This window comes from Thunnus thynnus, chromosome 20 (genome assembly GCF_963924715.1).
Source record: "Thunnus thynnus chromosome 20, fThuThy2.1, whole genome shotgun sequence".
NCBI lineage: Eukaryota > Metazoa > Chordata > Actinopteri > Scombriformes > Scombridae > Thunnus > Thunnus thynnus.
In genome coordinates, this window is record NC_089536.1 from 12,596,925 (window position 1) to 12,610,871 (window position 13,947).

General features: G+C 41.9%; 1 protein-coding gene across 2 annotated transcripts in view; it reads left to right on the plus strand.

Annotated features, from left to right (window-relative positions):
* Positions 1–13,947, plus strand: part of vti1a (vesicle transport through interaction with t-SNAREs 1A) — a 122,977-nt gene that overhangs the window by 77,819 nt on the left and 31,211 nt on the right. The window contains exons 6-7 of one of the 2 annotated variants that reach the window (XM_067575560.1): positions 1,328–1,398; positions 5,085–5,157. In XM_067575560.1, the coding sequence (XP_067431661.1) occupies positions 1,328–1,398; positions 5,085–5,150 (137 nt within the window). In that variant the 3' untranslated portion in view covers positions 5,151–5,157. The remainder of the gene's footprint in view (positions 1–1,327; positions 1,399–5,084; positions 5,158–13,947) is intronic. The other variant, XM_067575558.1, reaches the window with a different exon arrangement.

Genomic DNA, 13,947 nt, shown 5'->3' on the forward strand with positions numbered 1-13,947 from the left:
TGTGCTTATTTGTCTCTTTAACAGAAGATTTCCGCTACAGCTCCCTTCCTGTTTATCCCTTGTTCTTCTCCAATGGGGACGGGGGAGGGCCTGTATTTTTATGGTTATTAATACCTGCACTCAGTCTTTTAATCTGCCCTATTTGTCACATGTGACTGTCTGACTGCACTGTTTAATCTGGGTATCCTTCAATCTGTCTCGTCCCAGATTAGAAATTAATGAAGGCAGGAAGAGACACATTTGAGTCAGTTACAGTGTAGGGGGGTAAAAGGGATGGGATGAATGGAAGACGAATGTCGTTCATTTGACAGTGCTTTCTCTTTTTTCCTACTTCTCCCTGAGCCCCTTTCTCTGTCTCTCACTCTCTATCATTCTCTCTATTTCTCTCTCTCCTCTCTTGTTTAGCTGCCAGATGTAGCCCATTTTTGCACTGCACCCCCCAAACAGGCTCTCAGCACGTGGGTCCTTTGGTGTGCGGCACCTGTGTAGTGTAATACAGTCAGCAACTGCGTTGTTTATTCCAGATTTGTTTGGTGCGCTTGAAAGCCTGTCTTTGATCCATGCAAAGATTCTTCACTTCTTTTCCTTTTTTTTCCAGATTCATCCTCTGCCTCCCTCATTTTTAAACGCTAATGCCGTAGCAGTATGGGTACATTGATGGCAGCAGTGGGTTTTTGGTTGAGGGGGGGGGGGCTTATTTGGTTTATCTTTTTTTTTTTTTTTGCTTTCTTTTCTCATCCCCAACCCAAGGGACAGGAAAATGACAGTGACCACTGACAAGCTTGTCAGGTGCCTTGTCGGGGATGTTTTATAACTGTGCGTTAATGTGTTTACATCTACAACTGACGAGAGGCATTTAAAAAGGAAATCGCATAATGAATATTGCATTGGCTGAGTGGACCCCACTGGCAGGCTGGATGCTGGGGTATTGTTACCTAGAACTTCATGTCTGTTTACTTCAGCATTTTAAGAAGGTTTAAAAAACACTTCCCATAGCTACAGTATTCTGCTATCTGCCCGCCTGATGCTCCCTCTAGACTGATGTCTCTGTACACTGTACAGTTAGTGTAAAAATATTGCAGTGAAGGCAGGTGAAAAAATATCTCATAATTTCCACTTTGGTCAAGATGAGACATAGTTGAAGGGGGCAGAAAGACAGAAAATAAAGGGATTCATACTGTACAGTTAGACAATACGGTATGAGTATGACGTAAATGTTTGCAGTTGTATAAGTGAAGTCATTTTCCATTCTTTTTTGACTTTGACCTCCTTATTTTGTGAATGTTGGACATACCTTCTCCTCACACTGCATCTGCTTCTTTTACAGAACAAGTGGGACAAGAGATTCTTTCCAACCTGCACAGTGACCGTGAGAAGATACAGAGAGCCAGAGAAAGGGTGAGTACACACATGCCACTGCTTATGTATCCATTCTAACACACGTTTGCAAGACCATAAAGGTGTTAGAAATGGTTAGCAACAGTCACCACTTTCTGCATGGTTTGCCAAATAAACACACAAATGTAGGTTTACACAGACAAACATGACATACCCACTGCCTTGGACATGCTTTACGCTTGTGCAGACAAAGGTCTCTGTCAGCAGTATTGTATTGGCAAGGTACTTGTGCTAGTTATTGATAGCACTACAGTAGAGATAATTTGGTCATCAATGTCTCCTCACAGTCTGAATTTGAATGTGTTTGTTCTGTTTGATCAAAATTCAAAAGCAGACTAATCTTATTTCACCATGTCACATGTAGTGAAATCAGCTTGCTCATGGCTACATATTCGTGGTACCTGTATGCCATTCTCCGATATTTTTCCCCATTTTCTTCCACTCACGTTAATGGAGTTTAACTTTGCCAGCTGCCATCCTTCCACACCTACCCTCCTTCTCACTTTCCCTCAGAGAGTATCCCCAGTCAGTAGCACTGCACCACCTTACATCCAGCCAGCCAAACAGACAGGTAGGCAGAGACAGAAAAGACCAAACACAGGAAGGGGGCCCAGCACTGACGGCCCCCTCAACACAGAATGCTTAAAGATCACAACATGGCAGTGGGCCTCGCACAGGCGATTTCAAAGGAAATCAAACATCTCCTTTCAAAACGGTCCACAGTGTCTACTGAGAGTACCTGCTCTCTCTTTCTTTTGCTTTCTCTCTCTCTCTCTCTCCCTTCTTCCCATGAGTCTTCTTTGCTGAGCCCCCCCTCCACCACCACCACCACCACACACACACACACACACACACTCAGAGGGCTTTAAAGGCAGTTTGCGGGGCAAAACTAAAGAAAGAAGAAGCCAAGATATAAAGACACAGGGTTGAGGGTTGATTAACAGCTCTTTTGCATCAAAGAGATGGAAGGTGAAGGGGGTATAGTTTAAGCATAAATGCCAAAACATGAATGTACAAACACACCGTAGCAATTGGCGCCTTTAAGCACACACTCCCTAAGTCACACACACACACATACACATGTTTTGTTACACCGATCGCTTCAACACATATGCACACATACAAACACACACCAATACACACAAACCCCTATGCTCAGCAGGAGGTGTGGCCTTTTGTTTTGCTTTTATGGTACAAATAGAAGTCAATGGCAGGTTACAACACTGGGTCAAAGCAGCGTGCTCCCAACTCTGAACCCCTTAGTGGATTGAAGAAAGTGATTTTTTACCATTCTCTTGTCTAGCTCATACAAAGGCCTTCAGGTAGCAAGGAAGAAAGTTTTAAAAAATTGTTCCCAAAATTTGTAATCTATACCCTTGAATTAATAATTAATGTCCACAAAATTATTAATTTAAGGTTAGGATTGACTAATTTCAGGGAATCAAACAAGCAATTTGTATGTGCAAATGAATAATTATTGCCCTTAAATGATTAAATCATGCTCTGATTACTAAATTTGCCCACTCTCTTCTCTATTGATCAGATGCACATCTTCCCTCGGTAGCCCATTTTGTTTGCATTTTGTGACCATTAATCTGCTCCACAAAGTAAGCAATATATATATTACTGTAAGAAATTTAATGGCACCTTAACACTGCTAGTCTACTACTTAGTCTGGGTGCTTTTCCTTATCCAAGCAGACTATCCACAACAAGCTATAACTTCAGTGTCTACTGTTACAATAACTTAACACTATTAATTTGACGATTTAATTATTTAAATTTCCCACCCCATCACTAAATACAAACTTAAATACCCAAGAAGAATGATGTTTTCATTTTTTACTTTTCATCCTCAAGACTGAACATTTCTCATGACTCCCTGACTTCCTGATTGCCCTCTTTTGGCTCTTGATAGATCGAAGCTATATGAATCAGACAGTGGGTGAATTTTATACCCAAATGAGATTTATTTTATAATAATACAGTGCTTATAGAATATGAATGAATTTTAATCCTGAAAAATGAGGCTGTCTTTGGAGATTTCTCTGTCTTTGAGCTGTACATTAAAATCAAAAGATAAATCCACCCACCTCCTGTTATCTTGATATAGGGAACCCCAGTGAATATTATTTTTAAATAGACACTCAACTCCACTAAAATGTCAGTTGGTTTCCATTTCAAGTTAAGGAGGAAAGCATGAGACTTGGTAGGGAGGCTGTGGAGAGTGAGTGATAGGAATGGAAAGAAGGAATGATTCAGAGAGAGATGTATTTTGGGAGAAAGTGTGAAGTGTCTAGGGGACAGATCTGTGGTCAGAGGTAGACATCAGGCAACTGCAGCACTTGTTGTCTTTGCCAGAGGGCCCAAACCCCAGGTCCCCCACCTCCTACCCTGTACCACATGTATCCTTGGCTTTGGCAACCTGCATTGCACCAGCCCAGGCTGTCAGAGGGTAGGAAGGAAGGATGCAAGAAGAAGAAGAAGAAGAAGAAAGTAGCAGTGAAGGAGGGCTAGGAAGAGAAAGCCAGAGAGATGACTGCAAATTGAGCCAGATTAAACTGGAAAAAGAGTGATGCTGGAACCATTGTAAAGAAGAGGAATGTTGGAAAAAGAGATGTGAAATTGAGCAATTAAAAAAAAAGAATAGAATACAATATAATACACTGATGAAAACATACTGAGTGAGAGTGACTTTATTGGAAAAGCAGTTATTATCTCAGAGAAGGATGTAGATGAATGACTGCAACTGAAACTCATGCCCACACTCACACACACACAGAAAATGCGACTACAGGTAGATGTTAGTGGCAGCTCACTCAGTGCTGTGTCAGCATTTTTTTATTTTATTTTTTTTTTTACAGTCACACTCTCACCTTGTTGGCAACATCTCTGCCAGTTTCTCCCCCCTGTGAAAGTCCCCGTACCTGATAACCCCTGTAGGGGGAAAAAAGGCAGAGAGAAAAGAGAAGATGTTGCAGGAAAAAGGAAAATATCCAAGGCAATTAGCATGAATAGCCATAAGTGTTGCTTCAAGGACTCCCTGCACTTGCCATCTACGTCAAAAGTAAAGGGTCCTTCTCACTCTTTTTCCATCACCGTTCTACTGTTTGCTCTTCAGCAACATGAGCAGAAGGCCATTAGAGTGACGTGTCCTTCTAAGTGGAATGTTGCTTGACTACTCATTTAAAGTTATAGAGATTATCTGTATATCTAAAAAAACAGCTCAGTAAAGTGTGAAACTTGAGAGGGTCCAAACTGCCCTTGAACAAGGCACTTTGCCTTAAAGCCAGTAGCACAAGGCTGTGCAACAGTATAAACTTACACCAGTATACAGTACCACTGTAAATGTGTCTTTAATTTTGCAAGACTTCAAAAAAAAAGTGTATAATAGGTCCCCCTGTTATCCATCAGTTATCATCTGTTATAAGATGTAGCGTGTTCATTTCCAATTTTCTCAGTCAAGTAAGAGTTCATCAAGAAATTACTTTTCCTTCTTTCCTGTCTTTTAATTGCATAGTGAGGTGGTCCAATGTTGATTGGTTTTAATACCAGTGCAATTTGTAGTCAGAGGGGGAGTTGATAGAGGACATAATGGTTATTTTATAATTTCTTTGTAGACTTTGTTTAATAACTTGTATCAAAATGGAAACTTTAACGTGTCTTTCAATGTTTCTGTCCTTCCAGCTGAGGGAAACAGATGCCAATCTGGGGAAGAGTTCACGCATCCTTACCGGCATGCTGAGAAGGTAAGAGGAAGGTAGGGACCCTGTTTCTGCACCTCTCTGTATGTATCATGCCATACCTGTGCTGTGAGAGTGCTCTAAGTCATCACCATCTGATATGTTATCATCGGCTCAAGATCAAGATTATCCAAATTTTCCTCTCTGTCTTAAAGACTGCAGAGATGAATAAATACAAACAAATAAATAGATGGATGAATTAATTAATGGATGCATGAATACAAAATAGTCTGTAGTCACTATTTACCTTCAAAAATCCTTCTGTATAAACTTTGACTAGCTGATTGTGTCCACTTAAATAGAATTTTATTTGGATGACATTATCAAACAAGTATTGGACAAGATACAATTGTGATTAGATGCAACATCTTGTTCTGCAAGATATAGTAATATAATTTTTGAGAGTCATGTTTTCTTGGTGAATTGTTTTAATTCTGATTATTAGTTGTATGCTCCTTTAATGCAACACTTAGATCTAAACTAACTGACTAAACTAACAAACGGCCTGTTATTTTTTTTAAAAACATTTGGATTGGATACAATGGTATTGGTGTTAAGTGCCTGGGTAGACTAGCCCAGCATAGCATGCTGCTGAAAAAAACTGGAAAAAAACAAGTACACACTGCACATGTATCTATTCTTTTCTTCTCTTTGCCTTTGTTTTTTACAAAATGCACTTACAACCCATGTCCAACTTGTAGTCTTTGTTTCTCTCGCTTGCTAGTTCATGCACAAGGAAGCCGCCACCAATCACACAAACACAAAATTCAAACACAAATATTTCAATACTCCTTGCATTATCTTATGCACCCGCCTCCTAATACACACATGCAGTACATACCCGCAGATACACACACACACACACACACACACACACACACACACACACACCGTAATATCTTGTCACATCTCCATTTTATAAAGTGCCTGTGTGCCTACCCCTGAACCGTGACGCCATGGTTTTGTTTCTCGCTCCTCTTTCTTGTTTTTTTTTCTCCCTGTCGCCCACTGTGGATTTTGATTAAGAGTAATATGTAAATGACACCGACTAAATGTAAAATCCTGGGGCCAGGAAGGAAGTGCCAATTGAAATAGATGCTTCAGTGCCCGTAGACAATTTGGAGGGCGGCTCACAGGGCGGCCGGCACTTACTAGAGAGGGAAGGCCTGAGGAGGGCTGTGACGCCGACTGTAACCAATATTTCTGCATATGTCTCCATTTTGTCAAGTTTGATTATGGGAAGAGGAGGAGGATTGTGGGGGGGTCAACTCGCCTGGCATGTCACCCAAAGCTGTCCAGAAATCATTCATCATTCCCTCCTCCTTCCCTCTCGTCCCCCCGCCCCCCCACCCCCTCTGGTGCTGAAGTAAATAACACACACTTATTTCAATATTATCATATTAATGTTAAAGTTCAGCTGTCACCTAATGGGAAGACTTAATCAGACGTAGCATTTTAAGAGGCAAGCTGCCACCCGCCCCCCCGATTTCCAGCCCCCTCTTGACGTGCCTTACCTCCTCTGGTTAGCCCCCTGCTCAAATCAGGATTTATGAGGGCTTTCCAAAGTGGGGCCCGGCTGCGAGCCTCTTCGACTACCACCCGCCTTTCTGCTTGATGGGAGCAGCACAACATACACCCCCTGCCTTTCCTTAACAAAAAGTCTTTTTTTTTTTTTCTTCCAGTTTCTCCACTGTTTGAATAAAAGAAAGTGGGTTTTGTTGTAAGGTTGTGGGCTGGAAGCGTCAAATCTAAAGTCATTTATAACCAGAGATAGAGAACTGAGAGCAAAAAGTAAGTTCAGGATGGTTCAATGATATCTCAACACCCCCCTTTTTAGGCAATTCTTCCTCATTTCCCCATTCATTTCATTATTTGCATCGCCGGTTTTCTGCCTTTTGATTAATAGTATATTTGTGTGCAATGTCAGAGCAATTGTTGTCTCCTTACATTGTTGTGAGGGTTGGGGGTTGGTTGCTTTGTCACTTGTTCACTTGTTTGAAACAGCTATAGAAGTAGTGTATTGCTTTAAGTCTACCACCAGCAGTATGTAAAGGACTTTCACAAACAAGTGCAGTAAACCTTTCCTACTATGTATTATAACCTCAGCACTTGTGACACAAAACAGAGGTGGATGCAGATACTCATTCATGCACAGGCTGTTGAATATTCCATCTTTTGTTTAATTATTTTTTGGTGTTCCTTTTGGTGAGAATGCAGCAATTAGCTAAATATGAAAGCATATATATTTTATTATTGTCCAAGCGAAGAGCTTTGAACAATTCTTACATGAATAACACAAAGAGATGTTGCATTTTTTTGCCATTGTACTAGGGTAGTGAGCACATTAATACATCAGCAACTTAAAGTTGATTGTGAACAGTCAACGTTGGCCTCGATCCATGCCCAGACAAATAGATTTATTGTGTGTGTGTGTGTGTGTTTCGAGGGATATGTTGTAATATGAGATAAATGGTGGCCTTTTTCATTGTTGGTGTAGTTTATTTTAAACTCACACCTCTTCTTTAAGCGTCTGTATGGTCTGGTGGATATCACCCCAGCTGAGAAACGATTAGACACTCATTAAGCTAGCTGTCAGGGTTCAAGAAAGCCAATTAACTTAAAGACTCTGTGAATATCACTTATTGTAAGAAACATTCAGAGACAGACACATCTCAAATAGCTGTTGCTTTGTTTGAAAATTAATCTTTACAAATTTCTCACTGTGAAACTCATCACTGCCAAAGAGGATAATTAGTGTAAAAACTGTTTATAGGTGCTGTTGATTGGCTGGGTCGTGGGTTGATAACTACTCTCACAAATGTAGCCTCTGTCTCACGTCAGGTCTATTCATTTACTTAGTGGATGTCAGTGGTCTAGTGGTGGGCACCCAGGGCATCCACTCTTAGTTAATTTTTAATTCAATCATGTGAAGTCCTGTGGGTTTTAATTATACCATGACAGGCACAGTGATCCCAGTGAGGCATAAAGGAAAACCTAATATTATATTAATATCTATGATCATCAAATCATCTATTATCATATATTTAGAGCTGGTTTAGCACCACCACCAGACCCTTTGTACCACAAAGAAAATATTTGATAACATTGTTGCTTTGCAAGTGTTTTACTATCTTTCACTGGTTGCATTCCTCATTCAAAGAAGTAGATTTTTAGTGTAAATGTATTATAGGGGAAATTAATATTTTGTGTTTTAGGGAAATATGATATAAAATATAAACAGCACCTTAATCACTTAAGCGAGGGTAGTGCTGGACAACAGTTGCCTGGGTCCAGACCTTTGAGTCCGGCCACTCCACCAAGTAGAGTTGACTGACTGACAAGGATAACAGTCTTAGAATATCTCTAATTCAGGTGTATTACTACAAGAGAGCTACAGGTTTTAATCTTTGATACCATCAAGCAACACTTTCTGCTCCATTGACAGTGAACAAAATACTTATTTTGTCTGGGGTTGAACTTACAGAAACTGTAAAATAAGACCAGTGGCATGGATATCTTTCATTCGATCATTCAACCCTTTTTGCAGTTCTGTGAAATAAAAGACACCTCAGCCCACAAACCTGAGCATGGATTGAATCTGCACAGTGACATTGCATACCTGAGTCTTTTCTCCTTGAGACTTGATCAGGTTCCGAAATTTTAAAAGGAACTGAACTATCTGATGTCAAAGGATTTATATATGTATGTAGACTCTATTTAGAACATTTTCCTCTAAACTAACTGGTCTTCAATACTTTGGGAGATGTTGCATTTGGAAAGGTTACGGCTCACAGTGTGGCTTACAATCCCTGATTAGAGAAGCCGCATACCTTTTGATAACGCCTGTGTTGTCTCCATGGCAGACTGACACTATGGCTTTTCTTAAATACAAAATGGCCCTATGACTGTAGTGTGAGCCTTCCTGCCGCTATACTGAACATCTCAAGCATCTCACCCACCACAGTCAGACCTGTTGGGAATGGGATGCTGCTCAAGACCGAGTTAGGACTACTGGGGCTACTGGCAGCTTCATTGAAGGAGGGGGCACAGTGAAGGGCAATGAAGCAGGGAGGACGGGGGGGTTGATGTATATTTTGAAGCAGAGGGGTTGTCTGCTCTCGCTGGCAGCTGATCCCACATGCAGGTGGTCGACTCAGTCGCCAGGCAGATCAAAAAGTCAAGGCCCCGGGTGGACCTCCCTTTGAAATGGGAATGGGGCCTAGATATCAGACAGAAAACATAAGCAAGCTCCCAGCCACAGAACAGCTCCATATTCATGGCTGGGACTGGCAGTAGCGACGGGCAGGCAAGATGGACAGAGCCTCAGCCTTCAGAAGAGGACTCATGCACACTCTGGACACTGATTAAGAGATTAGCCCATGAGCCGGGGTGAGGATGATGCAGTAGCTCACAAGCTGATGCAGACGTACTGTTAGCAAGACACCAACTTCCTTTTTTCAGACATGTCTTGACAAACTGTGTTAATGTGTGGCCAAGTTAATTTCTCTGATTTTACACAGTACTTACATGTGGCAGGTTCAGTGCAAATTTATTCCAGATAGCTAAGAACAACCTACTGATTTATTTTATATTACTGAAAATAACATTTAAGCTATTTTTATGACTAGTTGGCAAAACAAGAATATGTACAACTCGTCCTTGCCTATGGGAAAATCCAGTTTGCTGCGTACCTTATTCATAGAAAACTGGGAGTTTTTTTTTTTACTTTTTTGCTTGGCCCAATAAACCATCATGCAAACAATGTCAAGAGCCAAGAGACCGAAGTGCATGGACCCAGAAAAGCATCTGGAGAAGCGAACTTCTGATTCTCTAAGATCTACAAGTTTTGCCTCTCTCCTGTATTATTGGAGAATATATACTCACTCTCTCTATCCGTATGTCTGGAATATTAACTACTGGGATATGTAGGTCACATAATTAATGGAATTCAACTCTACCAGTGAGCCGTGGTGGGATCGGAGTCTCGGGTCCCTCTTGAAGTCTTGTTATGAAGTTGAACAAAAAGATTTGATTTTTTTTAATTGAAGCTGAAAGATGGGACAGATAACAGTTCAGATGTTTTTCTTTCCCCCTCCCTTTCTTTCAATGTTTTTTTTTTCACTTATTTATTTGTGTTGCCCTATTTTTAGGGTGAGAAGAGCAGAGGAGAAAATTCATTACAGTGTGGGGGATGGGGGGTAGAGGGGTCAGGAGTGTCAGCCTGCTGGAACAGAAGCACAGTGGCAGGCTCGCTGGCACTATGTTCTACCTATATACACCATCGCATGCAACATACATTCACAATCCTACATATATTTCCTCGTTTTCTGCATTCCACCAGACTGTGAGAGTATACTATGACATTGTGTAAGACATGTTTGCCCTATTTTATATTCTATTTTACTTTGTATTACAGCTGAACTCATCACAGTAGCCATAGCTGAGCTTTGTGTTTTCTGTCCCGAGAGTGGCAGATCACTCCCAGTGGATCCCACTCTCTCTGATCTCCTCTCCATGTTGCTGCCACGATAATTCCATGTACTACATTTAACACATTCCCTTTGCTTTGCAATTTGTTCAGCCTGGCATCATTACCACCCCACTCCCCGCCCCCATATTGCTGCATCCCTTTGGGTCAGTCGTATCCCTAGCCTTTTCTGCCCCCTCCAGGGAAGCATTCTGTGCTTTTTATGTCCAGTCTGTTTTTATTCTGGCAAAGGAGCAAAGTGCCAAAGCATGAATCGTATCTTCCCCCCACCGCCACCCCTAGCTAAACTTTGTACATATCAAGATGAGCGCAGCTGTTGTGTGCATGCATGCACACTTTATTTGTATTTTCAGTGGATTACGGATAGCATGTCAGCCTACTGTGGGAAGGTATTTGGTGTTAATGGTGGTAGTTCTTACTGTTGGCTGACAGGCAAGTAGTACTGGAAGATCTTGCTGGCCTTTGTGGCTCATTTACTTTAGTAAGGAAAGCAAACAGGTTTCTGGAGGCAGATTTATACTCTCTGCATCCATATAGCTCCAAGGGTCCATGTGATGTAAATTTCATGCCCACGTGGACATCTGTGCAGACAACCGCTCAAATTCCTGACCATGCAAACAATATGCCTCAACAAGTGTACTGACCGCATAGGCAGACACCCAGTGGTGTACTGCATGTACAGCATGCACATCTGCTGTTGGCTTCATCTGTGGATATGGACATGATGGCGTATTTCAGGGCTCTTACTATCTATCTATCTCACTATCTTACAACTCATGCTCTACAGAAATTATATCACATCTTCATCATTCGGAATCATCCAGAGATAGACAGATCTTACACCAGAGATTTTACACCATGTTGAGTATTGGAGTTTGAAGATGCATCTCCTATGAATGTATCTAACAATGAGTTGTCTTATGTTAATGGGGCCGTTTTATAAGAGAAGATAATGATATATTACTTTTGGCATTAATCTACTAATTTATTTTTATCAAGCTATTTTTCTTTTCGGGTTTTGAATGTCAGATAAGTGTCTTGAAAATCTGCACTTTTTTCCCATGTTTGGAGATAGTAGATACTTTAATGTTCTTGTGTGTCTGTGCGTGTGTGCGTGTGTCTGTGGCTACAGGCTGATGCTGGGAGAATGACAGGGTGCGCCTCAGCCTCATTACTCACTGCTCCTGAGCCAAACAAGCACCACTGCCACCTCTCTCTCTCTCTCCCTCCCTCTCTCTCTCTCTCTCTCTCTCTCTCTCTCTCTATTTCTCTGTCTCTCTCTCTTTCTCTTGCTCTCCCTCCTGCTTTATCTCTGTCTTTTTCTCTCTTCCTCCACCTCGCCCATTAGAGAGTGCTGATGGGACGTTTTTTGCAGAAAGGAAAAGATACACACACACACAAGCCTGGGCTGTAGAGGAAGGGGTTGTTGACAAGGGCAAAGACGTGTTGTTGTTTTATATAAGGGATGCATTTGTCTGTTGAGGATTGACTCGCTTAACTGGCTGCCAAAGCCCCCTTTTTCTTCCTACATATCTCCCTCTCTCTATTATCCAGACCATAGCAGGCTTCTGATTTTTATAGGTCAGGACATATAGTGGTGAAGAAATTCTTAAGATTTTCTAAAAACAAAATCATGTAAAAGAATGTCAGTGTTCAAGACAGACAGCTAGATTTATAGATGGTAAATAGTAAATGCTTTCTAATTCATTTAAAGATGATAAAGCAATCAAAGCACAACACGCAATAACTATCTCACTCATATTTGGAGTAAAACTGCTATACCAGCACTATTAGCTATCATTTAGTCTTTCCTTGAACTGAACATCAATGCTGATCTTGGAGCATTCCAACAAAAAGCAGTCTTAACACCATCACTTCTCCAAATGCTCAAGGGTCAGCCAACCACAACATTGAGGTGATACTTCGTTCGACCTCACTCATACCATCCTAGTTGATAGAACTCTTTTTTTCCCCCTCCTTTAACCCTGACAGACTGTCGTTCTGACGAGATGACTGGAGATCAGTGGCGCTCTCATCCCTTGAAGTGGCTCCAGGTGTCACTCCAAGGGTACCCGCCCTGTTTGATCTGCCGTCGAGCGCCTGTCGGGCCACGGCACCCTCTGATTTCCCCGTCAGAGGGGAAAGAGGCTCTCCTGTCCAAAAGTTCTACCGCTACTTTTGAGTGACAGTAAGGGAGAGGTGTTGGCGGCCATAGAGCTAACAGTAGCTATGACAGTTTGGGAATGGACGGTTTCCTGTTGCCATTATTCCCTAGCTGCTGTTTAGCAGCCATAGGGAACCCTTACACACCCCCTCATGGGAGCATTGTATAGAGGTGATCTTGATTTGATATGCCATGCCCCAGCAGTCCAAACCACAGTAAAGTAAACAAAATAAACATCAGATGAAACCAAACCATTTTCACTGATCATGCTGTGGGCCTTGTCTTAAGAAGAACAAAAAAACATCCACTCTTCATCTTCACATCAACATCTTCAGATGCTGTCCAAAGGAGGTCCCTGTCTTCACTGAGGAACTGCACAAATAAAAAGGACAGATGAAACAAAATGGAGGAATGGAAGTATATATCTTTTCAGCAAACATAGATGCCTGTATCCTCCCTCCCTTTAATTTTATTATATCTGTTACATTTTTCCCCCACCTACTGTGAGCTTCTGTAGAAATTACAGGTGAGATCTCAGTCTGTGGCAGGGCCTGCCTTTCGTCTACAGGGAGCAGGGGGAAGGGTGGGGGGTGGGGTGGGTTGGGGATGGGAGAAAAGACTGAGAGGGAGAGGAAAAGGAGATTCATGCTTTGCAGTACTGCTGTGTTGTTTGTGTAGCGCACTCTTCCCTTTGTGTGTCTGGCGATAACTTATTCAGCACAGGGCCATTCATCCAGGGGTTGAGCGCGGGCGTCCGTCAAGACGGAAAATAATGAGGCGACAGCAGCGCAGAGGATAGCTTTCTCTCTCTGCCTAGGTCGCCCCCCCTCTCTTCCTCCTCCACCTCCTAGTCCTCCTCCTCCTAGCCTCCCATTATTAGCTGATTTAAATAGATAATAGGGGGCCTTCTTCAGGACATTTTGAAGCAATTAGAACCTATCACATTGTCTCTTCCCTGACTGTTGTTCCCTCCCAGCAAGCCATTGTGCAGACTTCTGGGCATACTATGCAACAGCTGCCTGCAAGAATGTAGAATGCCACTGCATTGCTGGATGCCAGTATTTGTGTCAAGTAGAAAAAAGGCTATTTTGTTTCCTATATATCTGCAATAGACTCTACACCTACATGAGCATGTCAGGCAGTATTCCATCTTGC